This window comes from Heterodontus francisci, chromosome 20, assembly GCF_036365525.1.
Source record: "Heterodontus francisci isolate sHetFra1 chromosome 20, sHetFra1.hap1, whole genome shotgun sequence".
Classification (NCBI taxonomy): domain Eukaryota; kingdom Metazoa; phylum Chordata; class Chondrichthyes; order Heterodontiformes; family Heterodontidae; genus Heterodontus; species Heterodontus francisci.
In genome coordinates, this window is record NC_090390.1 from 57030641 (window position 1) to 57058061 (window position 27421).

The 27421-nt window shown below is 44.7% G+C and overlaps 1 protein-coding gene and 1 long non-coding RNA gene across 2 annotated transcripts in view; one reads left to right on the plus strand and one right to left on the minus strand.

The window, feature by feature from the left end:
• Positions 1-27421, plus strand: part of LOC137380655 (uncharacterized) — a 52734-nt gene that overhangs the window by 24087 nt on the left and 1226 nt on the right. The window contains exons 2-4 of the long non-coding RNA XR_010977058.1: positions 4524-4683; positions 7202-7339; positions 24770-24823. This is a non-coding gene — a long non-coding RNA (uncharacterized lncRNA). The remainder of the gene's footprint in view (positions 1-4523; positions 4684-7201; positions 7340-24769; positions 24824-27421) is intronic.
• LOC137380651 (disintegrin and metalloproteinase domain-containing protein 9-like) overlaps positions 1-27421 on the minus strand; it is a 71451-nt gene that overhangs the window by 18299 nt on the left and 25731 nt on the right. Inside the window, exons 7-16 of the mRNA XM_068052816.1 lie at positions 26587-26652; positions 26417-26488; positions 24647-24816; positions 17118-17202; positions 14906-15036; positions 8920-9091; positions 7449-7538; positions 871-1066; positions 287-392; positions 16-190 (exon numbers count right to left, since the gene is read on the minus strand). Coding sequence (XP_067908917.1) covers positions 16-190; positions 287-392; positions 871-1066; positions 7449-7538; positions 8920-9091; positions 14906-15036; positions 17118-17202; positions 24647-24816; positions 26417-26488; positions 26587-26652 — 1263 coding nt within the window. The remainder of the gene's footprint in view (positions 1-15; positions 191-286; positions 393-870; positions 1067-7448; positions 7539-8919; positions 9092-14905; positions 15037-17117; positions 17203-24646; positions 24817-26416; positions 26489-26586; positions 26653-27421) is intronic.

Here is a 27421-nt window from a genome sequence, read left to right on the forward strand (position 1 = left end):
GTGGCTCACTATTACCTTGCCATTGCCGCAGCCAGTGCCTGTGTTCACATAAGAAGGATCGGTGACATCTGTACCCACATGAAAGTCAGCGTTCACACATTCAATACCAAGAATATTCGAAGTGCTTGTATCAACACCAAAAGGTTTCTCTGTCACTTTTATGCACTGAATTTTACCACATCCAGCATCACTGAAAGGGGGAAGATAACAAGGCAACTTCTCAGGTTTAAAAAAATGTCAGGGTGATATGTTTTTGCATTTAATTGTTTTATATACAATTACATACCTAAGGAGACATTTCTTGAATGCCCCCTTTTCAAATCCGCAGTTTCCGAACCTATCCCCTTGTAGGTTTGCATGTTGAAAACATTCAGTTGGTGCACGCTGTGAAGCTGTTAATATATCACAGGGACAATGTTATTAGTCTGTGGAATAATGCTTTCTGCAATCTAATAAACATGTGAAAAACTCTCAATATTTACTGGTTTTTTTGCATCAAAATGATTCAGACATTGGAGGTGTAATACAATGGTTAGATGATTAACAGTGGCAGGGGGAAACAGCAGGTGAAATCCAACCCCTGTTGCATATCTGTTTCCTCAAAAGGGTCTGTGGGGATTTTCTTTGTTTACCCATGGGATTTGAGCGATGCTGGCAAGGTCACATTTATTGCCTCAGAAGGTTAGTATTGGGTCTTTTCTGTGGGGGGTTTTCAGCCCCAAGACTTTAGATTATTATTACATTTTTATTTTGACATAAAGTATGAATATTTTTGAAATAAGAACCTTTAATAAATTTGAAAAGTCTTTATACTAATTTGAAGAGAATGTACTTTCTGAGATCTTTAGTAATGATAACTGTTATACTCACTAGAGCCAAAGAGTGCCTGGCATTGTGCATCGTAGGTCTGACACAAACCTTCATAGCAGTATGTTGTACCATTTGCACATGGATAACCATTTTGGATAAAGACATCAGGCTGACATAAGTGTGAAGAGCCATTGCAGTACTCTGGGAGGTCACAGACATTCATTGCTCCTCTGCATAAAGTTCCTGCAGAATGGAACTACATGGAATAATATCAAGGCTGAGAATGAGTCGATGTTTATTAATGTAGATGTTTGTTCAGTATTTTTAAAAAATATACATTTTTGTTCATGATCTTTCAGCAAATTAATAGTGCTGATTAATTGAAGAAATATTGAGGGTCTGGTCAGGACAAAGAAGGAGGCATACGTCAGCTATAGGCAGCTGGGATTGAGCGAGTCCCTCGAGGAGTATAGGGGATGTAGGACTACACTTAAGAAGGCAATTGGGAGGGTGAAAATGGGCCATGAGATTTCCCTGGCAGATAAGATAAAGGAGAATCCTAAAAGATTCTATAAGTATATTAAGAGTAAAAGGGTAGCTAGGGAGAGAGTAGGTCCCCTTAAGGATCAGTGTGGCAATCTATGTGTGGAGCCACGGGAAATGGGCGAGGTCTTAAATGTATATTAATCATCCATATTTACTATGGAGAAAGTCATGGAAGCTAGTGAGTTCAAGGGAGGGAACACCGATATCCTGGAGCATATCAACATTACAAAGGAGGAGGTGTTGGAGGTTTTGAAGCGCATTAAGGTGGATAAATCCCCAGGGCCTGACCAGGTGTATCCTAGGATGCTAGGGGAAGCAAGGGAGGAGATTTTTGTATCATCATTAGCCACGGGTGAGGTACCGGAAGAGTGGAGGATAGCTAATGTTGTGCCTTTATTTAAGAAGGGTAGCAGGGATAAACCAGGGAACTACAGGCCAGTGAGCCTTACATCAGTGGTGGGGAAGTTATTGGAAGGGATTCTGAGAGACAGGATTTATATGCATCTGGAAAGGCATGGTCTGATTAGGGATAGTCAGCATGGCTTTGTGAGTGGGAAATCATGTATCACGAATTTGATTGAGTTTTTCGAGGAGGTAACCAAGAGGATTGACGAGGGCAGGGCGATGGACGTTGTCTACATGGACTTTAGCAATGCCTTTGACAAGGTCCCGCATGGTAGGCTAGTCCAGAAGGTTCAAACACATGGGATCCAGGGTGAGCTAGCAAATTGGATACAAAATTGGCTTGGTGATAGGAGGCAGAGGGGGGTAGTGGAGGGTTGTTTTTCAGATTGGAGGCCGGTGACCAGTGGTGTGCCGCAGGGATCGGTGCTGGGCCCTCTGTTGTTTGTCATATATATTAATGACTTGGATGTGAATGTAAGGGGCATGATTAGTAAGTTTGCAGATGACACCAAAATTGGTGGTATAGTGGACAGTGAAGAAGGTTGTCTAAGGTTACAACAGGATATAGATTAACTGGGAAAGTGGGCAAGGGATTGGCAAATGGAATTTAATGCAGACAAGCGTGAAGTGATGCATTTTGGGACGTTAAACCAGGGCAGGACATATACAGTGAATGGCAGGGCCCTGGGGAGTGTTCTTGAGCAGAGAGACCTTGGGGTGAAAGTACATAGTTCCCTGAAAGTGGCAACACAGGTAGACAGGGTGGTGAAGAAGACGTATGGCATGCCTTCATCGGCCGAGGCATTGAGTACAAGAGTTGGGACGTCATGTTACAGTTGCACATACGTTGGTTAGGCCGCATTTGGAGTACTGTGTGCAGTTCTGGTCGCCGTACTACAGGAAAGATGTGATTAAGCTAAAGAGGGTGCAGAAAAGATTCACAAAGATGTTGCCTGGTTTGGAGGGCTTGAGTTATAAAGAGAGATTGGATAGGCTGGGTCTGTTTTCCCTGGAGCGAAGGAGGCTGAGAGGGGACATGATAGAGGTATATAAAATTATGAGAGGCATAGATAGGGTAGACAGCCAGAGTATGTTTCCCATGCTAGGGGTGACTAAAACTAGAGGGCAGGTGAGAGGGAGGAGGTTTAAAGGGGATCAAAGGGGTACATTTTTCACACAAAGAATAGTGGGTATCTGGAATGAGCTGCCTGAGGAGGTGGTGGAGGCAGGAACAGTAGCGACATTTAAGAGGCATCTGGACAGGTACTTGAATGAGCAAGGCATAGAGGGATATGGAATTAATGCAGGTAGGTGGGATTAGTATAGATAGACATTATAGTCGGCATGGATGTGGTGGGCCGAAGGGCCTGTTTCTATGCTGTACGACTCTATGATTCTAAATAGAACAGACTATGTAGGATTTTAGAGTAATGTTAAAGCAACAAATTGCCAGAAAACAGGTCTATTTACATTTGCTTTTTTTTGGTATGAACATAGAACATAGAACATAGAACATACAGCACAGAACAGGCCCTTCGGCCCACAATGTTGTGCCGATCCTTTGTCCTCTGTCAAGGACAATTTAATCTATACCCCATCATTCTCCTTTATCCATATACCTATCCAAAAGCCTTTTGAAAGTCCCTAAAGTTTCTGACTCAACAACTTCCCCGGGCAAGGCATTCCATGCCTCGACCACTCTCTGGGTAAAGAACCTTCCCCTGACATCCCCCTTATATCTCCCACCCTTCACCTTAAATTTATGACCCCTTGTAACGCTTTGCTCCACCCGGGGAAAAAGTTTCTGACTGTCTACCCTATCTATTCCCCTGATCATCTTATAAACCTCTATCATGTCACCCCTCATCCTTCTCCTTTCTAATGAGAAGAGGCCTAGAATGTTCAGCCTTTCCTCGTAAGACTTATTCTCCATTCCAGGCAACATCCTGGGTATGGGAAAGAAACAATTTACCATCTTCTATCACTTAGGCTTGGAATTTCCAATGTGGTGTGAGTCAAATGTAGGTAAGTGGGTGGTATGAGCAGAACACCTATCAAACCTGTACTGCACCAACTTCATGTACACTTCCAGTTCCAGTATTACTTGCATAAACTCTGGGAGCTCTGTGATTCAGAGCTTGTCCACCGCTGGGTGGTAAGTCAGGCTGCTACATAGTTTAAAGGCCTGATGCAGCTAAGGGGGCAGGTATTAGGCAATGCAGCACCCTTCTTTTTGCAAGCATGTCTGCAAGCAGTTCAGCAAGTCTCATAATACCTCATTTTCACAATGAAAATGAAGCAGAGCAAGACCCATGGGCAAGCTGCCCAACAAGAGAGGTAGGAGATGGCAATCAGCATAGAAATCAGGAACAACATAATGTATACAAGGAGGCAATGTAGGCAGAATTTTAATGGCTTTACCAGACAGCCTAGGTAAGCAAATCCTTGCTTCCATTATTTCACTGTATTAAGCACCAATGACACTTAAAATTGCCTACCGCCCACATGGTTAAATTACTTTCAATGCTTGCCTTGAAAGCCAATTACGTATATAGCACACCTCACATCGCCAGCTTTCTCTTGGAAGTGTTCCCTCACTCACATTATAACATTCATTCAGGGTAAAGTATGTAATAGTATGTAATGTAGCTGGATGATGCACATACATGTTATAACACCCATTGTGAGCTGCATTCTGACACTTAGGTATCACTATATATCATGACAATTGCAACCTCCCATTTTTTCTATTCTGGTTACAGCAGAATGTAGTCTCCAGCAAAAGAGAGAGAACATATAAAGGACTCCCTAACATTTGTACATTAAACCTGTATGAGGAGAAACCCCTGCAAATCATGGCGAGAGAAGTCATGGATGAGGCTGGAGATGGGGGAGAAGTCGAAGGAAAAAGACCGGCTCAGGGTTTGTGGTTATTACTTTCTTCGTGCTCTTTTTCCTCATTTTCTTCTTCCATTCGCTTGCTGGAAACAAATCATTTACTGAGGCACTTTGCCATGCCACTTCTTTTATTAGAAGCTAGACGTCAAGGCTTGGTGGCACAGTGGTGCGACATTTTGGGTGGCACAGTGGCGCAGTGGTTAGCACTGCAGCCTCACAGCTCCAGCGACCCGGGTTCAATTCCGGGTGCTGCCTGTGTGGAGTTTGCAAGTTCTCCCTGTGTCTGCGTGGGTTTCCTCCGGGTGCTCCGGTTTCCTCCCACAAGCCAAAAGACTTGTAGGTTGATAGGTAAATTGGCCATTATAAATTGCCCCTAGTATAGGTAGGTGGTAGGGAAATATAGGGACAGGTAGGGATGCGGTAGGAATATGGGATTAGTGTAGGATTAGTATAAATGGGTGGTTGATGGTCGGCACAGACTCGGTGGGCCGAAGGGCCTGTTTCAGTGCTGTATCTCTAAAAAAAAGAAGCTTCTTATAAGGAGACCGTTGTAATTTCTCTTCCCCTTCTCATTAGCGAGGTGTGCCAGAGGAAGCTGAATTAAGCCCCATAGAGAATATAATACCAGTCACTCTATTTCTCCCAAGCACCAAATATATCCACCCTGGAGGATTTAAATTGTGAAGTACAGAGGAGCACAGTGGGCGGGGACAGAACACTAATATGCAAGAGCATCTGGTGCTGTCCAAGGGGAGCAGCCCAGCTAAGACTGAGTCGGCTAAGACTGGGGATTTGGACCTTACAATACTGCTTTTTTTAAAAAAGGGGATGCTTTCTGAGCCTTGTGCAGTCTTTGGGGACTGTGCCAAGTAGTACCTACTGGAGGTGATAGCGCAGATAGAGAACTCCACTACTCATTTCAGCAGGTGGGGAGCCGTTCAGTGAAACCTGGCAGCCTCCCGGCAGGCTCCGGGGGGGAGTGGGGTGCCCTCCTTTTTGGGCACTCCATGGCCCACAGAGGGGCCTGCTGTTCCCACGGCAACGCACCATCTGTTCCTCGTGACCTCCCATCTCCTGACCGCTGGGGCTAGCCTGCGCAGCCCTGGTGTCCCGCAAGAATACATTCCCCTTTTCGAGGGTGCCTCGGCCATTGTTGCTGAGCTGCCAGCCCTCTGAATGGGCCAACAGCTCTGGGGGGGTGGGCTGTCATCCTTAATAGGGACGGCAGCCTCAGTGGCAGCAAGTTAATTGGCCACTGCCGGGAAGATACCTTTCTGGCTCCCATCGCCGGCTAAAGCAGGGTCGCCTCTGCTTTCACCCCTGGTGACAGGACCTCAGCCGTTGTGGCAAACATCCTGGCCAATCTTTCTGGAAAGTTGCAGGTTGTTGCTCTATATTAGTCTTGTTATTCTATAAAGTTATTTGGCTAACTCTATTTATTTGCTTTTTACTGCATAAACGTTTGTGTCTAGATTGTCCTCTGGGATAAGCCACGCAGTCTTAGGTAGCACTGGAGTACTTTACCATGAAAAATGATGCAGGGTGGTATAATGCCAAAACCCCGCCCTTGATTTTAGCCTCTAAAGTTTTCTCCCCATCTTCATTAGTAAGAATGTTGGCTCCCTACTCTTTGACCACCCTGTCACATTTAAATAATGAGAGGTCGAAGCCTCAGCCATCAGCTTACTTCCCAGTCTTGCCCCCCGCCCCCCACCCCTCAGTACTGACACACAGCAAACCTAGTATCAGGAAGGTAGCACAGAAACATTAGCAGTTGATTGAATGCAAACTTTAGAAGGAAGGACAGGACCTTGTTTGGCTAATTCTCTCTCTCATGTGCCCTCCAACATTTGGCAGGCGTCATTCAGAGCTATCAAAATCGCTACATTTGTAAGTATTTACAGGGCTTGAGGTACCTGAAAATGTGCACTGCTACAGGGAGTGCTCTGTTGCATTAACACAAGAATTACCTCCCTGGCAGTGAGGGACTCCCTCTGCAAAGCTGAGATACTGTTGGGAATATGCCCTGTGCATGAGATTGATTCCAATTCAGGAAGATGACCTGGGGTCATGGCGAGTTTAGTCTGGTAGGCAAAGCAGCCCCTTGACTCACCAATACTAATCCTGAAGGAAAATCCAGTTTCTGTATAATTTTTTTTCTGCTAATGAGAAACAACACAAAGCATAATGAAAAGGAATGTCAGGAAAAACAGCCCAGCATGTGGTGCATACATTTCAGAATTAAGAGAAGATCAAGTCATATATTGCTTTGAATTTCCCAAGAATAATAAAGTGACCAACACTGGCGACTGGAAATATATCCTTTGATTATCTCTACAACAGGAATATTGAAATTTGAAAATTTACAGTGAAAAGCAGAGCGATTGATATGACAAGGAAATAGTTCAAAGCCTGATAGGTTAAAGTAGCATTACTATATAGTGGGAAATATAAAGAAGAAAAGCTGCCAATGCTGGAAATCTGAAACAATAAAAGAAATGCTTACGAAGACTTGTACTCAAAATGTCTTTCCTCGTTGCAGGTGTTCATGGGCCTCCTATATTGGGAAACATGTTTTATTAAAGGAAGTGTGAATTTAATTGCACTGTTGTAATTTTTCTGTGATGTTGTACGTAAATGGATTGTGATGGAAGAGAGTTGTGGCAGTGAGGAGAATCTGGTGAGTGCCTTATTCTAAGTGTCCATCCATCAAAATGTAAAACATAGTTTTCTATAGTAACTTTACAAATCTGAGCCTGCTACCTTTACAGCAGATCTGCTTTACTTACTTTGCAGTTCTCACAGCACTTCCCATATGCACATTGTGACCCTGATGTTAGTGTACAAGTAGCCGCATTACAACAAGGGTTACTACATTTCTAGAGAAAAGAAAAGAAATTGTAACATAACATGAACAGATTAACTTAATAAAGTTCCTAAAGTGTGAACTAGTTGTAAATCCCATTTGTGTGCTTGGGTTTAACAATGTTTTCTTTAACTCTGCAATGGAGTCACTGCACATACCATATAACTCTCAAATATAATACTGCAGCAGTGGAGAAACAAGCAAACACCGCCAATCAAATTACACAATTGTAATTTCATCTATTAAAAATATCATCAGTTAAGGTATGAAAAACATGCAGTTTTATATTTAATTGCGTGCTCTGTTTGATTGGTTGAGCTATCAGTTTAACCTCTCTTTTGATGATTTGACAAGGTACTAGTGCTCAATGTTATTTCTTGATGATTGGCCCATTCAGTTGCCAATCATCATAAGGTTCTGTCCACTGTCTCATTGACAACAACAGCTTGTATTTATATAGTGTCTTTGACATAGAAAATGTCCCATGAGTCTTCACAGAAGCTCAAGAAAAAGAGATGAAGATATTAAATGGGATGACCCAAAACCTTGGCCAAAGGGACGGGTTTCAAAGATGGGTTTAAAGGAGGAGAGCAGATGGGAAGGCAGAGAAGTTTAGGGAGGGAATTCCCTAGGCCTTGGCGACTTAAGCCGGACAGCGCAATGGTTAGCACTGCAGCCTTACAGCTCCAGCGACCTGGGTTTGGTTTTGGGTACTGCCTGTGCAGAGTTTGCAAGTTCTCCCTGTGACCACGTGCGTTTCTGCTGGGTGCTCCAATTTCCTCCCACAGCCAAAGACTTGCAGGTTAATAAGTAAATTGGCCATTGTAAATTGCCCCTAGTGTAGGTAAGTGGTAGGGGAAGGTGGGGATGTGGTAGGAAATTTGGGATTAATGTAGGATTAGTATAAATGGGTGGTTGATGGTCGGCACAGACTCGGTGGGCCGAAGGGCCTGTTTCGGTGCTGTATCTCTCTATGACTCTATAAGCCACAGTTGCCTGGAGTGAGACAAAGGAGGAGGGAATTTCCAAGAGGTTCGAGTCAGAGGAAGGGAGAGTTTGGGGGAGAAAGAGATTTGTAAGACTGAAGAAGGTTGCAGAACTGGGGGGTGTGGAGATGAGGCCATGAAGAGGTTTACAAATAAGATTTAAAATTTGGTGTGTTGGGGACTGGGATCCAATGTCGGTCACCAAGAAACTGGGTGAGGAATGTAGGAGGAGAGCAGAGTTTTGGATGAGTTTAAGTTTATGAAGGGTCAAGAATGGAAGGCTGGCCAGGAAAGTGTTGGAAGAATTAAAATTAAAAGAGCTTCTATTTTGTCATGTGATTTGAAGTTGCTAAAATAAGAGGTTTCTAAAAATGAATTGAAAAAATATAATGAGGCTTGATGTTTAACCTGTGGTGTACCGCAGTCACATTCCTCTCCTTCATCAACAAAATTATTGCCACAGGAAGGTAGGGAATACTGATCTTCTGGGTTAGGTTCATTTTGAAGACATATTCCTCCTCCTCTCTCGATCAACTTTACAAAATCAGCCTTACTGCAGCTACTGAAATTCTTGGCATTTCTGGAATGAAGTGACATTTGTAATATACATAAGTAATGCATTCCAACTAATTCTCACCCCATTAATTGCTAAGTTAATCTTGACCAAGAAATTATTTTGAAGAATGACTTTAAAGACATTGATCACGATTTTTTTTAAGGAAATTTGTAATTACTAATGACTTTTCATTTGTGTATTAATTTAATACTGCAGATCAGTTACATGGAGAGACTAGAGAAGCTGAGTTAGTTCTCCTCACAGCAGAGAAGGTTAAGGGAGATTTAATAGAGGTGTTCAAAATCAGTAAGGGTTTTGATAGAGTAAATAAGGAGAAACAGTTTCCAGAGGCAGAAAGCTCAGTAACCAGAGCACAAAGATTTCGGGTAATTGGCAAAAGAAGCAGAGGTGAGATGAGGAGAAATTTTTTTATGCAGCAAGTTGTTATGATCGGGAATGTATTGCCTGAAAGGGCGGTGGAAGCAGGTTCAATAATAACTTTCAAGAAGGAATTGGATAAATACTTGAACCAGAAACATCCACAGCAGTATGGAAATAGGGACTAATTGAGCCAGAATTTTAGGAGTCCCGCATGTTCCCGACGGCAGGCCCGGAAGTTGGTGTAACTTGTGCTTCCCCTGCATTTCCCCTTTCACATGCAATTTTATATGTAAATTAATTGTGCAGCAACAGGCACGGGGGACACATGGGATCCTGCAGCAGGGGCAGCCTTTCATTTGTGGAACCCGCCATCACTGCCCCAAGTACCATGATCGCCACAGATATAAAACATTCTGTGCTTGCAGCCTCAAGGATCAGCAGCCTTCCTTTCATGTAAGTATCTTCAGATTAACCTAAATTGAAGCTTTTACTTAATACAAAATGTTTTTGCCTCCCTTATTTTTTGAAAGTCATCACCAACTTCACATCATTTATTTTACCTGCAGCCAAGGTGAATCAAATGGCAGCCAGCAGGCAGCGCCCCGCCCCACAGTTCAGTGATATGTCTCTGCAGATTCTCCTCCAGGCCGTTCGGGAAAGGCGGGAGGTCCACTTCCCTGTAGATGGAGTGCGAAGACCCTCCCGCCTCACCGAGGCGGCCTGGATGGAGGTAGCAGAGGAGATCTCGAACCATGGGGTGACACGTGGAACATGGGTGCAGTGCCGCAAGTGTGTCAATGACTTGCTGAGATCGGCGCAGGTAAATGGGCCTGGCGAAGCAGCTCCATTGTTTTCTTCCATGGCTCTGTGTCTTTAAGGCAGAGGGTACACAAGGAATGCAGTGGAATGTGTGAGCAGCTTTGGTGCCATTTGCCACATGATTTGTGGCAAGATGAAGATTGGCCTTGTTTATTTGATGGATGTGCTGTGCGAAAGCCACTGCAGAATGAGTGATGTTGATGCATTTATGCAATGGTTGTGATGCATTATTTGCCATGTCATTAAATCTGTACTTCTCCTGCAGGATAAATGCACCCACAACCAGCAAGAGTGTGATAGAATGGAAGAAAGGGTCCCTGACTTCAGGTTGCTGACCACAGCTGAGGAGGAGGTGTCAGAGATCCTCAGAGATGAGGCAGGCAGGGCGAGCAGAGATGGCGAGGCAGGAGCACAAGATGTAAGGATGATGTGGCTTGCAGCTATATGTGGACACAAAAGGAAATTGTGTGAACTCGTTGAATTAGATGCTTAAAGTGCCTCTGTTTCTGTCTCCACTGCAGGTGCCCGCACTCAAATCATGGAATGCCACATAGCCCAAGACTCCTCTGGGGAGGATAAAGAAGCCAATGCCCCAGAGGGTGCACCGTCATCTACCTCTTCTTCCACCTCAGCCAGTGCAGATACATCCACCTGGTCTGTGGGGGTTTAAGATTGGAATCTGGATCAGAAGCAGGTGGTCATGACACAGACACATCCCAGCAGCTGAGGGAGCATGTGCCAGCCAGTCTCATGACAATGGGAGGATGGCTGGGGACCAGGCCCCTGCTCAGCCCCACACTCATGATGATCCTCTGTTTGTAGCGACGAGAAATCTGCTGGATGTGCAGCAAAACCATCTGGAAAATATGTCAGAGATGCGTAGCTTTGTGTGTGCCGTGGAGGAGTTCATGCAAGCCATGACGTCTGCCATGTCCCAGGCATATGAGCGTATGACTTCCTCATTCGGGAGTTTGGCGAGCTCTGTGGCGAGTCTGGTTGAGTGCTCGAGCCATATGCGATCTGACCTGCACTCCATCGTTGCTGTCATGGACTCCATGCAGCAGAGTCTAAGCAAGAGGGGGACAAGGAACCTGGACTTCCCTCCAGGAGCTCCTTCCCCTAAGGGCTACATTCGGGTGAATAAGACCTCATGCAAAAATGAATTTCTGTGGGGAATTATGTTTCTCCTCCCAACGTTCCTTGAAGATGTGACTTATTGGGCTGAAATTTATGATGCCATCACCATAATCAGCAGCAGATGTAAACAATGGCGGTCTGCCCATGCAGACAGCATGTCACAGAGCCATCGCGTTATTCAGTGCGATGGCTCATTTAAATTTACCGTGCACAGTGTAATCATCAATGTATTCATGTCATCCTTCCCCCCATTCCCACGCCCGTTACTATCGATACACTGACTCTTACCCTTGAACCTCCTCACATTGACCTGATCATTGTTGCCGAGTCCCATTCCCCTCCATATGAAGCTGTCGAATACTCACCTATTAGTCTTAACCTTTTCCCCCTACAGAATCCATTTGCCCCCGTTGACTGTGACTGTTACCTCTGTTAGCCAGTACCCTTAATTTGCCCCACAGCTACCCAACATTGACAGCACTCATTCCTCCCTTTAGGCCCTTTCCAAATATCTTCGCACTGTAATGCTCGAAACCACCCATCTCCCCTGCAGCCGACAACATGCATCTTCAGCATCAGTAGCTACCATTCAACACCCTGAAGGCTCCACTCCACCCTCCCCTGCTCCTCCATGCACCCAATCAGCCCCATCCTTCCCTCCCTGAGTACCCTCCCCTGCTCCCCCATGCACCCGATCAACCCCACTCTTCCCTCACTGAATACCCACCCCTGCTCCTCCATGCACCCGATTGGCCCCACCCTTCCCTCCCCGAGTACCCTGCCATGATCCTCCATGTAGCCCCTGCCACCATGCCTTCATCGCCTGTCTCCCCAGTGCCTGTCCACAAGGCACAAGTCAGGAGTATGATGGAATGCTCTCCACTTGCCTGGATGAGTGCAGCTGCAATAACACTCAAGAAGCTCGACACCATCCAGGACTAAGCAGCCCGCTTGATTGGCACTCCATCCACCATCTTCAACATTCACTCCCTCCACCACCGATGCACAGTGGCAGCAGTGTGTACCATATACAATAGGGTTGTCCAACCTTTTTGGGTCGAGGGCCGCATTGCGATTTTTGCTCAGCCCAGCGGGTTCCAAGGAGCAAATTTCGAAAGATAAAGGCAGTAAAAATTTACCTTACTAATAAAAACAAAAACATATGTGCCTTTTTGTGAAGCAGCTTTCAATGAGAAGACTAATTTACTGACTTACTTTCTCATCACTATATTGAAAACTGATTTAGTGAGATACCTGGCATTGTTTTTGCTTGTATGAGTAGTCAATGTCTGCCCGCATATTTGATGTAATAATGCAGAGTATTCTGGATAGAAATTCATTTGTCAGGAGTGATCTTGATCTCTCTCGCTGTCTCTGTCTCTTTTTTCCTGTGTTCCCCCCTCTCTGTGTTGTCCTCGCTCTCTGTGTTCCCCCTCTGTCCACCTCCCCGGCCCACCCATCTTTCTGTCTCCCCCGTCTCTCTGTTCCCCCCTCTCTCTCTATCCCCTATCTCTCTTTGTTTCCCCCCTCTCTCTCTGTCACCCCCCCTCTCTGTGTTCCTCTCTCTGTTTTCCTCTCTCTCTCTCTCTTTTCCCCCCTCTCTCTCTTTTCCCCCCTCTCTCTCTTTTCCCCCCTCTCTCTCTTTTCCCCCCTCTCTCTCTTTTCCCCCCTCTCTCTCTTTTCCCCCCTCTCTCTCTTTTCCCCCCTCTCTCTCTTTTCCCCCCTCTCTCTGTCACTCTCTCTCTCTCTGTTTACTCCCTCTCTCTGTCTCTCTGACAGTTGCACTGAGAGGGAGCGCTCAGCACAGCAGCTTTGTGGTTGGTCAGTTTGTTTAAAAACATTACGCTGTCAGTTTCACAGCTGATAGCTGCTGAAGCAGCAACACGCTTCCTAACATCACACGGGTTCTGGGTTTTCCAGCGGGCTTTTTAAACAAGTCGGAAAACCTCGAATTGGCCAAAGTTGGGAAGCACGTTCCTGCTTCAGCAGCTGTCAGCTGTGAAACTGACAGCGCGCAGTTTTTAAAAAGGCCACTCCGCCGGAAGAAGACAAAGTAAAATTTCCCATCTCCAGTCACGGAGCCCTGGCGAAGATGTGGAACGGCCCCGGGTACAGTTTACACCCGTGGGCCAGATGGAAACCTTTTCGGGCCGGATCCTGGCCTGTGGGCTGTATGTTGGACAACCCTGATATACAAGATGCACTGCAGCAACTCGCCAAGGCTACTTTGACAACACCTTCCAAACACCACAACCTGCAAGCTCCCCTCCAAGCCACACACCATCCTGACTTGGAACAATATCGCCGTTCCTTCACTTTCACTGGGTCAAAATCCTGGGACTCCCTTCCTAACAGCACTGTTGGTGTACCTACACCCCAAGGACTGCAGCGGTTCAAGAAGACAGCTCCCCACCACCTTCTCAAGGGCAATAAGGGATGGGCAATTAATGCTAGCCTAGCCAGCGACCCCATATCCCACAAACTAATAAAAAATAAAAACATCCCCTGAAAAGATTGACCCTTGCTGGTGCCGAGCCTGGAGGCAAACATCAATTTCAATGCTGGCATTAGTTTAGCGAATGAGTTAAAGAAAGAAGAGCACAGTCCTGAGACTCAACTGTACAAATCCGTCTGCCGCACGCCACAGTAAAACAATCGTGAACTGGGTGGCACAGGAATAGCGCTCGCTGTTCACTTAATCTGCCAGATAGGACTGAATTGTAACTATGCATAGAGTAATTAGTATTCATGTTATTTAAATAAATGCAAAGGTGCAATCCGGCACCACGCTGGGGGAACCCCCGAACGCCGCAAACCCGCTGCCAACTTAATTTCTCTAAAATATCCCACCGTCAGGAATCCGGAAAAACACCTGCTGCCTAATTTTATCACCCCAGATGCCATCAAATCTGCTCTTGCACAGCACATAAAATTCCACCTTGGATAGCTCTTTCATAGGGCCGGCACAAGCATGATGGGCCAAATAGCCTCCTTTTGTGCTGCTGCATTTTAAGAATTGATGATAAGAGCTTTTACTAACTGGAAAGGTCATTAGACTTTATAAAGCTTGTCCTCTTTTCCCTCACACTGAGACATCTCTTACCATTTCCCGCAGATCCTTTTCTCTCCAGAATCATTGAACTGTGTGTTGAACCTATTTATAGTAAATGCTTCAATAGCTTTTTTGTGGTAATTTATTCAACATTTCTTTCCCTGACTTCCTCATTTTTAATGTGGCCCTGGGATTTAAACCCTTTATCCTAGCAGATAATATTCCTGGATCAATTTTGTCAATTCCCTTTATAATCTCGAAAACGTCAACTGAATTAACTCCATCACATCTTTTCTCCAAGAGAACAATCCTATTTCCTTAAGCTTTCCTTGTAATCTAGATTTGCGTTATATTCCTGAGACCCATAATCTATAATGAAACTATGGGAAATAATTTCCTTTTTTTCCACACCCACAGGAAAATACCAAATATGGCAGTTTTGTACTTACGTAATTGCACTGAACATGATGCAGCTCTTGGTTGGGCATATGCAGCCTTCTGAATCGTGATTTATTCCCATGTTATGTCCTAATTCATGAGCAAGAATTGTTGCAGCCCTTGCCACATTACTGCTGTCAAACTAATTGGAAAAAGAGATAGATTTGGTTGCTTAGAGGGAAAGAATTCTTACAAAAACAACAAATTCCATCTATATAGCACCTTTAATGTAGTAAAATGCCCCAAGGAGCTTCACAGGAGTGTTATCAAACAAGATTTGAGCCACATCAAGTAATTTTAGGACAGATGACCAGAAGCTTGGTCAAAGAGGTAGGTTCAGGGAACATCTTAAAGAAAAGTAGAAAGGTATAGTGAAGGAATTCCAAATAGTAGGGCTTAAGCAGCTGAATGCATGGCCACCAATGATGAAGCAATTAAAATCAGGGGTGTGCAAGAGGCCTGCATTAGAGGGGCGCCGATATCCAGAGGGTTGTATGGTTGGAGCTGGTTTTAAAGATGTAGAAAGGCAAGGCCACGAAGGGATTTGAAAACCAGGGTGAGGATTTTAAAATCACGGGGTTGCCAGACCAGGCGCCAATGTCGGTCAGCGATCAGAGGAGTGATGTGTGCATGGGACTTGGTACAAGTAACTTTTCAATGATCCAAAATGACACAATACTTCATAACTAACTGGTGTAGATGGTCGTTGGAATTAGTGGACTAAGTATGCAAATAGCCACCCTCTGATTATTTAATATTAAATATCACTTCTGATGAAAAGAAAATTTAAGAACAACTACACTGTAGTCATTGAATCAAAATACTGGTAGCCTTTCCATTTAGAGGGCGGCCTTTTAATTGAGAAATCCATGCGAAGGGGCAAGGCACATGTTGCAAGCCATCAGCAATGTTGAAGAAAGCCAGAGACGAGACAAAATAAATCAAAAGCAGGGATTGAGTGATATCAAACTTGGGTTTTAAAAGACTCTAGATAATTGTAAGAAAGGAACACTTTAAAAAAGTCCCATTGTTTTGCCTTCCTGGAAAGAAAAATGAGTTGTGTAGGAAACAGTGGTGAATTTTTGTTTCAATACTTAGGATTTAGGGAGAAAAAACCCATACTTGGAGCTTCGGAGTAACAAGTGAGAACAGCTCTATGGAAGAATGAGCATGTTAGCAATAAAATACAGGCAAGAAGGGTCCTGATGGTGAAATAGAGGATGGCGGCTGAGATGAGAGAAGTGCCTGTTACTGTAAGTTTTTTTCTTGTTCCTGTAGTGTGCTAAAGGTGTTAGGAAAGTGTCTCCAGATATGGCAGCAATGCAGTAGCTGAAAATGGTCTTATTTGTTAAGTCATCAAAGTAAGAAATGGTAGTTATTGGTTGGGCTTACAAATGATATGATTATTCCAATGTGCTCCTGGCTGGCCTCCCACATTCTACCCATTTTAAATTGAGCTCATTCAAAACATTGCTTGTGTCTGAACTTGTACCAATTCCCATTCACTCATCTCCCCTGTGCTCGCTGACCAACGCTTCAATTTTAAAATTCACATCCTTGTTTTCAATTTGCTCCATGGCTTCATCCTTCCCTTTCTCTGTAATGTCCTTCAGACCTATGAGATATCTGTGCTCCTCTAATTCTGGCCACTTGAGCATTCCTGATTTTAATTGCTCCACCATTAGTGGCCATGCCTTCAGATGCCTGGGGCCCAAGCTCTGGAATACACTCCCTAAAACTCTCTGCCTCTCGACCTCATTTTCCTCCTTTAAGACGGTCCTTAAAACCAACCTCATTGCCTAAGCTTTTGGTCATCTTCCCTAACGTCTCCTTGTGTGGCTTTTACTTTACAACATTCCTGTGAAGCACCTTGGGATATTTTATTATGTTGAAGCTGCTATATAAATACAAGTTGTTATTGTAAACAGAAAAAATGTGATTTTGAAATTGTTCTGTGCATTATTAGTATATATGAATGCTTAATGTTTATGTATGTAATTCCTTTGTTTGCTATTTTAAGGAAGTTATTAGTCTACTTAAAATAAATGTATTAACACCTCCACCATGCAGTTAATAATATAATTTTAGGCCCTAGGTCTTTGAAGAATTGAAAAGAACAAAATTATTGAAAAAGTTACATTTGCTGTTATCAACAAACTTGCAGCAACATTAAATGCCCAATTTATTCAATGGCTGCCCTGAAGTAATAAAGAGATCACTTACAACATCAATTCCACCTCCAAGCCTGGTAGAACAGACTGTGCCTACAAAGGCCAAGCCTAGAATTCCACTAAACTGTGCTTTACCTCTGAAACAGAAAAGAAACAATGAAATAAAAACAAGAAATGCTGGAACCACTCAGCAGGTCTGGCAGCATATGTGGAAAGAGAAGCAGAGTTAACGTTTCGGGTCAGTGACCCTTCTTCGGAACTCTTCGAAACAATGAAACAAGTCAACAAGTCAATGTTAATGCACCCAGGCAAACTGGTTTGGTGACAATTGGCTCCACAGGCTATCTGATTGCTCAAACTTAAGAATGCATTTATGTTGGCTGTACAAAAGAACACTAAGTATCATCACCTCATTCCATGACAATATGAAAGGCACAATTCAACATGGTGGCTCCTCATCAGAGCCCTTTCCTATCCTGAGTGGTGTGAAACAGGGCTGTGTTCTCGCACCCACACTTTTTGGGATTTTCTTCTCCCTGCTGCTTTCACATGCGTTCAAATCCTCTGAAGAAGAAATTTTCCTCCACACAAGATCAGGGGGCAGGTTGTTCAACCTTGCCCGTCTAAGAGCGAAGTCCAAAGTACGGAAAGTCCTCATCAGAGAACTCCTCTTTGCTGACGATGCTGCTTTAACATCTCACACTGAAGAATGCCTGCAGAGTCTCATCGACAGGTTTGCGTCTGCCTGCAATGAATTTGGCCTAACCATCAGCCTCAAGAAAACGAACATCATGGGGCAGGATGTCAGAAATGCTCCATCCATCAATATTGGCGACCACGCTCTGGAAGTGGTTCAAGAGTTCACCTACCTAGGCTCAACTATCACCAGTAACCTGTCTCTAGATGCAGAAATCAACAAGCGCATGGGTAAGGCTTCCACTGCTATGTTCAGACTGGCCAAGAGAGTGTGGGAAAATGGCGCACTGACACGGAACACAAAAGTCCGAGTGTATCAGGCCTGTGTCCTCAGTACCTTGCTCTACGGCAGCGAGGCCTGGACAACGTATGCCAGCCAAGAGCGACGTCTCAATTCATTCCATCTTCGCTGCCTTCGGAGAATACTTGGCATCAGGTGGCAGGACTATATCTCCAACACAGAAGTCCTTGAAGCGGCCAACATCCCCAGCTTATACACACTACTGAGTCAGCGGCGCTTGAGATGGCTTGGCCATGTGAGCCGCATGGAAGATGGCAGGATCCCCAAAGACACATTGTACAGCGAGCTCGCCACTGGTATCAGACCCACCGGCCGTCCATGTCTCCGTTATAAAGACGTCTGCAAACGCGACATGAAATCGTGTGACATTGATCACAAGTCGTGGGAGTCAGTTGCCAGCATTCGCCAGAGCTGGCGGGCAGCCATAAAGACAGGGCTAAATTGTGGCGAGTCGAAGAGACTTAGTAGTTGGCAGGAAAAAAGACAGAGGCGCAAGGGGAGAGCCAACTGTCCAACAGCCCCAACAAACAAATTTCTCTGCAGCACCTGTGGAAGAGCCTGTTACTCCAGAATTGGCCTTTATAGCCACTCCAGGCGCTGCTTCACAAACCACTGACCACCTCCAGGCGCGTATCCATTGTCTCTCGAGATAAGGAGGCCCAAAAGAAAAAAGAAACAAAAGAACAATCAAAACATATATTTAACTAGTTGTTATACTCTTCTCCATCCAACAAAGAGCAAAGAACAAAAAACAGTACAGCACAGGAACAGGCCATTCGGCCCTCCAAGCCTGCGCCGATCTTGATGCCTGCCTAAACTAAAACCTTCTGCACTTCCGGGGTCCGTGTCCCTCTATTTGCAGTCTAAGATATTTGAAAATATTGGAAACAAAATTGGAGATGTAAATTTACGGCATCACATAATTGCCAGTTATATGCTCCACCCAATATTCAACTCCATTGACTTCAATAGAACTGCCTATCAGGCATGTTGTATAATGGCTGGAAAATCCAATTCTGAAGTTTTATATCCACAGCGCTGTCCGATTTAATCCAATTCTGTCAATACAAAGTTGGCCTTTGGTTCTTAAGGCCAACTTTAAGGTATTTTAAATTAATCTAAACCTCATAAGGACACATTGGCCGGAATTTTACCTTAAGCAAGCAAGTCCCGCTTGCCTGGACCAAAAATGAGTATCATGCCCGCGAGGGCAGGGTGCGGAGTTGTGTGCGCGATATTGTCAGGGTTGGCCAATTAAGTCCCAGTAGGCAGGGGAGGGGGCCAGTTGGATGGTGTAGGCGGGGGAATGTTCTGGAACTTGAAACACTGGTGCCATCTTTAAAAGCCAGCCAGTAGCACATGATAATGCAGCAGGTCCCGAGAGAGCAGTGAGAGAGCCGTGGCAGTGAAGACATGGCCAAAGGTAGATCAAGGGTTACTCCAAGATGCAACGTTGCTTCCCTGGAGGTACTCCTCCAGGCTGTAAGGGAATGGAAGGAAGTCCTGTTCCCTTGGGACAGCAGGAGGAGATCAGCTCGCCAAACTAAGTAGGCCTGGTTGGAGATAGCGGAGGAGGTTGGCAACTGTAGGGTTGTCCTGTGTACCTGGCTGCAGTGCTGAAAGAGGGTCAATGGCCTGATGCATTCTGGCAGTTACATTAAGCTTGCAGCCTTAAATTTGCTCTTCACCTCGTAAATTAGTCAATCTTTTGCAGTATTCCCTTTAAAAAAATTAATATAAAGACTAAGATTAAAAACAATTCAGTTTGGGCTGGCCATGTGAAGACCCCAACAAAAATGGTAGCAGCCATACCAAGAGTGGCAATGGGATGGTATGAGGTGCACTTCCACTTTTGCCTCACTGCTGCTGTGTTCATGCTGGGTGGGGGCTGTGGCAATTGGACAGTGCAAAGGCTATACCTACTCACATAACTCCCTGTTCACACAATTGCAGGACTTAAAGCTATTCTAGCCTTCTTTAATAAACTTGTTGGACTTGTATGAAAAATAATCCATGGATTCACAGTGGATGGATCTAGTTTTATAGTCTGCAAACTGAAGGATTCAGACATTCTCTGCAGCTTGCATACATTTATTCGAATTAAAATGATCAAAATGTAAATTAAATATAAAAACAACACTTAAAAGATGTCTGAAATCACTTGTGCTTATTCTAGACATCAGGCTGAATTTTATAGAGCCCTCGACATCAGGAATGGTGGCGGGCGGGGTGGGGGGCGGGCATGAAGGTTGCTCCGGATGAGGCACGCCACCGATCTTGACGCCGCAGGGCCTGTCCCGATCTTGGCGGCAGCGGCAAGACCTTGTGTCCCGCCCCTGCTGCCCAGCAACAGGATCCACATTACAATATGTGGATAGGCACTTACCATTCATTAACATGCCGGCCACTGCGATTCAGACAACAGGTTGCGATCTTCATCCTGGCGGCCGGCATCGAAGCACCTTCGGATCCCTATCTGGGGAAACGAGGCACAACTCCTGTGAGGAGGGGGGAGGAGGTACTTTTTTCAGTGCGGGGTGGGGGAGCGGGATCAAACTCTTTGGATTGGTTGGGGGGATGGGGGGATGGTGGGAAGGGGTTGAGGATTAAAGTTTATGAACTTTTGGGCGGGAGGAAGGTCACATAGTCAAGGTAAGTATTTTGGGGGGTGAGTGGGCAAGGAATTGAATGTAAGGCTATTGGGGGGGGGGCTTGGAGAGGGGATGGAAAGACTTCTTAAATTATTTTTAAGACTTTTAAATGCAATTTGCCTTTAAAATTCGATAAGGTCATTTGGGGCTCTAAGCCCATTAAAATGGCGCCGGTGCCTGAGTAGTAGCGCTGGACACCGTTGCCGGGGACGGCTCACCCACATCCTCTACGTCGTTGTGGTGGTGGGGGGGGTGGGTGAGCTTTCCTGGGCATGCTAATGAGAAATCGCGTTTAGAATCATGGCAGCTCTGCGATGTGCAGCCCGAGTGTGTGGGCTGCCGTCTTTTACGGCCACTGCCACTTTCGGCGGCGGTCCTATAGAATCCAGCCCATCGTGGCACAGGAACTGAATGGATAACCATGTTTTAGACCAGGAATAAAAAAACTGCTGGAGATACTCAGCAGGTCTGGCAGCATCTGTAGAGATTGAAACAAAGTTCACATTTCAGGTCGATGACCTTTCATCAGTTAAAGATGTAACAAGTTTTAAAGCAAGTACAGAGGCGGGGAAATGGGGAATGGAGAAAGAAAAAAAGAGAAGGTCTGTGATGGGGTGGATTACAGGATAGATTAAATGACAAAAGAGATGATGGTGCAAGGCAAAATGGGGTGGTAATGGGACAAATAAGGAAACAAAAGATGCGCCTAGAGAGGCATAAGTGGAAAAAGCAGAATAATCAGCAACAGCTGCCATCCAAAAAATAAGGGAGCAGAAGTTAAGATCTGAAATTGTTGAACTCATTATCGAGTCTGGAAGGCTGTAAAATGCCTTATCGATGATAAGATCCTGTTCCTCGAGCTTACATTGGGCTGAATTTGGCTCCATTGTTGGAGGCGGGTTCATTTGCATGGGGGCTGGAGAATTGCCATGGAATCATCCACCATGGAACCATCCGGCACGGAAACCGGCGCCAAATCGCTGTTTGCTGATTTTGTCGGAGGCGGGGAGGTACCGTGACGGCATTGATGTCCAGACAAGAGGCATCGTCATTTAAATGTTATAAATACTGCTATAAACAAATTTGAATCTCATTCCCCGTGATCCAAAGAAGTGTTCTTAATTTTGTGCGTGATGTGCAGTACTCAAGTGCCTTCAGTTTATCAATTTTCAAAGGCTGGCACCAGCAAGGCAAGAGTCCTCGGTGCCGCAAAAAGGAAGGTAAACTCATCGGAGTTTTTTAGGGGATGTGGGCTTTATTGCTGCTATGCTGAGTCTGCAAGGGGCTTGTGTTTAAATTGGGGGATCTCTGCAAGTGGCTTGTGTTTGAATGGGAGGATCTCTGCAAGGGCCTTGTGTTTGAACTGGGGGAACTATGCAAGGGGCTTGTGTTTGAACTGGGGGAAACTCTGCAAGGGCCTTGTGTTTGAACTGGGGGAACTATGCAAGGGGCTTGTGTTTGAACTGGGGGAAACTCTGCAAGGGGCTTGTGTTTGAACAGGGGGAACTCTGCAAGGGGCTTGTGTTTGAACTGGGGGAAACTCTGCAAGGGGCTTGTGTTTGAACAGGGGGAACTCTGCAAGGGGCTTGTGTTTGAACTGGGGGAAACTCTGCAAGGGGCTTGTGTTTGAACTGGGGGAAACTCTGCAAGGGGCTTGTGTTTGAACAGGGGGAACTCTGCAAGGGGCTTGTGTTTGAACAGGGGGAACTCTGCAAGGGGCTTGTGTTTGAACTGGGGGAAACTCTGCAAGGGGCTTGTGTTTGAACAGGGGGAACTCTGCAAGGGGCTTGTGTTTGAACTGGGGGAAACTCTGCAAGGGGCTTGTGTTTGAATGGGAGGATCTCTGCAAGGGCCTTGTGTTTGAACTGGGGGAAACTCTGCAAGGGGCTTGTGTTTGAATGGGAGGATCTCTGCAAGGGCCTTGTGTTTGAACTGGGGGAAACTCTGCAAGGGGCTTGTGTTTGAACTGGGGGAAACTCTGCAAGGGGCTTGTGTTTGAACTGGGGGAAACTCTGCAAGGGGCTTGTGTTTGAATGGGAGGATCTCTGCAAGGGCCTTGTGTTTGAACTGGGGGAACTATGCAAGGGGCTTGTGTTTAAATGGGGGGAATCTCTGCAAGGGGCTTGTGTTTGAATGGGGGGAATCTCTGCAAGGGGCTTGTGTTTGAACTGGGGGAAACTCTGCAAGGGGCTTGTGTTTGAATGGGGGGAATCTCTGCAAGGTGCTTGTGTTTGAACTGGGGGAAACTCTGCAAGGGGCTTGTGTTTGAATGGAGGGGAACTCTGCAATGGGCTTGTGTTTAAATTGGGGGGATCTCTGCAAGGGGCTTGTGTTTGAATGGGGGGAATCTCTGCAAGGGACTTGTGTTTGAACTGGGGGAACTCTGCAAGGGGCTTGTGTTTGAATTGGGGAGGATCTCTGCAAGAGGCTTGCTTGTGAATGGGGGGAGGGGCCACCCTTGCTCTGACATCTGACATGGCCAGAATGATGCTGGGGGGGAGGGGGGGTCTGCTGAGTGATAAATTTATTACAAACCAGAGAGGTGTTCATTTAATGAGCTGCTGCTCAATGCTCGGAAAGACTAAATGCAGGGCTGGCAGCCTTTAAAAGATGGCACCAGCACCATCGCCAACACCAAACTATGCCATGATCAGTATCACCATTGCTGCCCCCGCCACATGATGGATGGGGGGAATGGCTGTTTCCATTTGTAAAATGGCCATCAGCCGTGTAATCGCAGTGGCGTGACCGCTAACGTCACAGGTGGGATCACTGCCATTTTGTATATCAGCCGTTGCTCCCGGCAGCAGAATTATAAAATCCAACCCATTGAGATTTGCAGGGGAGACTGGCATAGGGAACCATGGGATACTTGGTGTAACTTAGGTCCCTGTAACTTGAGAAAGCTTGCCTGCTAGACGCATGAATTATATGAATACCTAATCAGAAAGTAACGAGCTCAGGAGGGAGACACCCGAATCCTATGAATAGCCTAAGAATCCTATGAATAAGATAATCAGGAGATTGACGAGGTGAATAATATAACCAAGCCTGGATGAGATCAGGGAAGGCAATAGATGGGAGATGATGTAATTAAGAAACAGTTTATCAAGTAAACATCCTGTAAAACTGTATAAAATGACTACTAGAACAATGTACAAGCAGAACCCCTACAATCATTCGTGAGAGTAGGACTTCTGCTTGCATGCTCGTAAATAGAGATCGTTCGTTTGTAAAAGACATCTGACTCTCAAGGCGTTTTTGGGTACCAGGGCAAGCCCTCACCCTTCCAGATTCATTGGAACAGTATAGGAGACTGAGGACAGAAAGGCCAGCGTGAGAGTGGAGCAAAGAATTAAAACAACAGAAGACTGGAAGCTCGAAGTCACGCTTCCGGACTGAACAAAGATGTTCTGCAAAGTTTCTGTTTGATCTCCATGAGATAAAGGAGGCTGCACTGTAAACAGCCAGTGCTTCCAATATGTCTTCCTTTTTCCTCAACCGAGGATTCCCCTCCACTGTGGTTGACAGGGCCCTTGACTGGGTCCATTCTATTTCCTGCACTTTTGTTTTCACCCCTTCGCCTTCCTCCAAGAACTATGATAATTCCCCTTGTCCTCAGCTTCCACTCCACTAGCCTCTATATTCAATGGATCATCCTTTGGCATTTCTGCCACATCCAGTGTGATGACACCACCAAACATATCTTCCCCTTCCCACCCCTTTCAGCATTCTGAAGGGACTGTTCCCTCCACAACACCTTGGTCCACTCCTCAATCACCCCAACATCGCATAATTGTACAATGCAACATTGAAGAAGATGTTAAAATATGGATCACACTCATATATTTAAGTGCTTAAGGGGGTATGCATCAAAATTACAGCAATGGAGTGGAAGAAACCGTGCTGAAATTCCCACACAAATAAACTTACAGAATCAGATGTCCACTGTCATGTCTCTTCTCAGGGAGCAGGACTCGTTCACGCCATCTTACAAATTTACCCAAAACCTCCCCAGCACTTCCACTGATCGCAATCTGATTTTTATCTTTCCAGATCACAAGACCAGTCAGTATGACACCGACGTTCAGGGAGCTGTACATCTGAAAGGTAATGTAAAGGCCAGTTAATACTTTCTATTGATGGTTGGTTTTCTGTTTAATGAAAAGTAGTGACAGGAGAGGAAAAGAGCTGGAGAATATTTGCAATATCCAGTGCTTTCTCTACCTGTTTAATTAACTTATAAAATCTATAGAATCAATTTTAACCCTGCTAACCCAATGGGAATGGTGTGGGCATGGGGTTAAAACGGAAGCTGGACAGAAATGGCTGCATTCCCATAACATTCATGGACCTCTGAAATTTTAACTCCTGAGCTTTCAGGAGCCTGCAGGCCGTTCAGTCCAGGCAGGCGGGGCCTCATAAATATTGGCGGCATTATTCCCACCAATTTTTCTTTCTCATACGTGGCCTGTTTGTTGCACTGCATGGTCCTTTTAAGATTGCCGAGTTGGTTGTGCACAGCCTGTTTGTTGCACTGTGAGGTACATACTGGATTGCTGTGTACCTGTGCAGCTTGGACAGAACATTGATTGGCTAGTCCAATGATGTCATTCGAATCCCATCACAATTTATCTCAGAGATGTGTGAATTTCATGTAGTCTCCAAGCTGTCAGCAAAAGCTGGTGGCAAGCCGCATCGGGCCAGAGAGTGCCAGGTAAATAAATATTATATTTTAACATTTCTGAGAGAAGTCCTGTGGCCCAGCAGGAGCAGGAATCTTCCTCCTGCCCAGAGAGGGTAACCGTGAGCTTCATCTGCCTCCGACTTACCCAATTCCAGTCTGGTTACAATAGACCAGACCCCTCACTCTCCCCAATCACATACTTCATTAGGAATCTCTTTGCTTTCCTGGCAGCAACTTGAAGCAGCACTCCTGCTGGCGTCCATGTCGTCCTGACTGGCTTTGTGCAGGAGTCAGCTTTGGGAAATTCGAATCTGGGTGTCTCCATCTTTTTCAGGCTCCACACCCGTGATTCCTGCCCTTAGTTAATATTGGGGCTTATATTCCTCCCAGTTAATAACTAAAATTTAATGAATCATTTTTAGCTATGGAGCATCACCATGCCAGTCCAATGATGTCAATTAAAGGTACATCCCAAAACAGCTTCTTGGTTTTTCTAAAAACTGATTTTCCAATGTCCTGGGTAAACCAGAATAGTTAGTATCAGCTGGGTACTGGTGTTTTTGTTCTAGTACTAAATATTTCTAGCTCAAGGACTTGCAGATTGGCATTCAGTTAATCTAAAGTGCCCATTTCCAGTAAGTCAACAGACATGCTCTGGAACATACTCAGGTGGGACCTGTTTTAAAGAACCTAGTATATTCAATGAGACATACCACCAATAATACAGTAATCACTGCAATCATTAACCAGATTCCTTTAACCCAAATAATAAACTACTGGCTTCCTCTAATCCATGCAACATCCAATCTATTACCTCTAAACCATATTTGACCTGCCATCTATAATCCCCATTATCCATGGTGTGATACCACACAAGATACAAAACCTCTAGTCCATGCCTCTAACCATGCCTGCCTCAAATCCACAAGGGTTACAACTGTTCCATGAATGTTCAAAGGAAGAATCCTGCATCCAGATTAAATAACTGAAAATTGATCCAAAAAATTCATACATACTCCATTTACAATATGAACCAGTTCAACCATTTGCTCCTGAATCATAGTTTCATTCTTGTTGTGCAAATTATACTGGAAAACACAAAATATGACCAAAAGTAAGCTGCTTTAGTGAGACTGATATGCTTTTGAAACTAGTTTTGAACTAATTTGAATAAGTTAATACTTACTTTGTCATTGTCAACAACCAAGACCAATTCCACATAACTGGTTGTTGGTAAAACAGCTCGCTTTTTCTAATGGTTAAACATGAAGATAGAATTAGATCACTTTTTTACTGGAAATATCTGAGTATACTTGACTCTTAGCTATGTTATTTGCATATTAAATACAATATTTTTGCATTTAGCTTTCAGCTTACAGAATAAGTATCTTATTTTATGACTGCAATATCAGAACATATATAAAAATGATGAATATGTTTTGACTGTGTTGCGAACAGTTTTTTTTAAAGAAAAACAATTTATGCCACAGTTATATTACAGGATATCAGTTTTTCCCAAGTTTCCATAGAAAAAAGGTTTCAAGTGCGTTACCTAAAATTGATCTGAGCATGCATTTTTATTGCCCAAGGCATAACTGGCTAAAGCACAGCCCAACAAATGTACACTTCTGAAACAGGTAAATGTGATGTCTGAATACAATCAGAATTTTTTGAACGATTTAAAATAAAATGCCTAGTAATAATCAGTAGACCCGTCCTCCTCATGCTCACTGCAACTGGGGGAGGGGAACTGTATTACACAAAGATTGGAAGCAATATAGATTGAAAATACTACTAAAATTCAAATAAGTTGGAGCGAACAGGCTCTTAATGTTTCCCTGCTCACCCCTTGCCAGTCAGCATGTGTGACTATAGAATGTAGTACAAAGAACCTTTATGCGACAGAAAAATAGTGCATCTGTTTCTACATTTCTGTTGAGAATGGGAGATGGCTCCAGCAACACTCAGTTTAAGCCATAATTTAACAAGAGAATGCTCAAAGAAACTTTCGAGTGTGTATA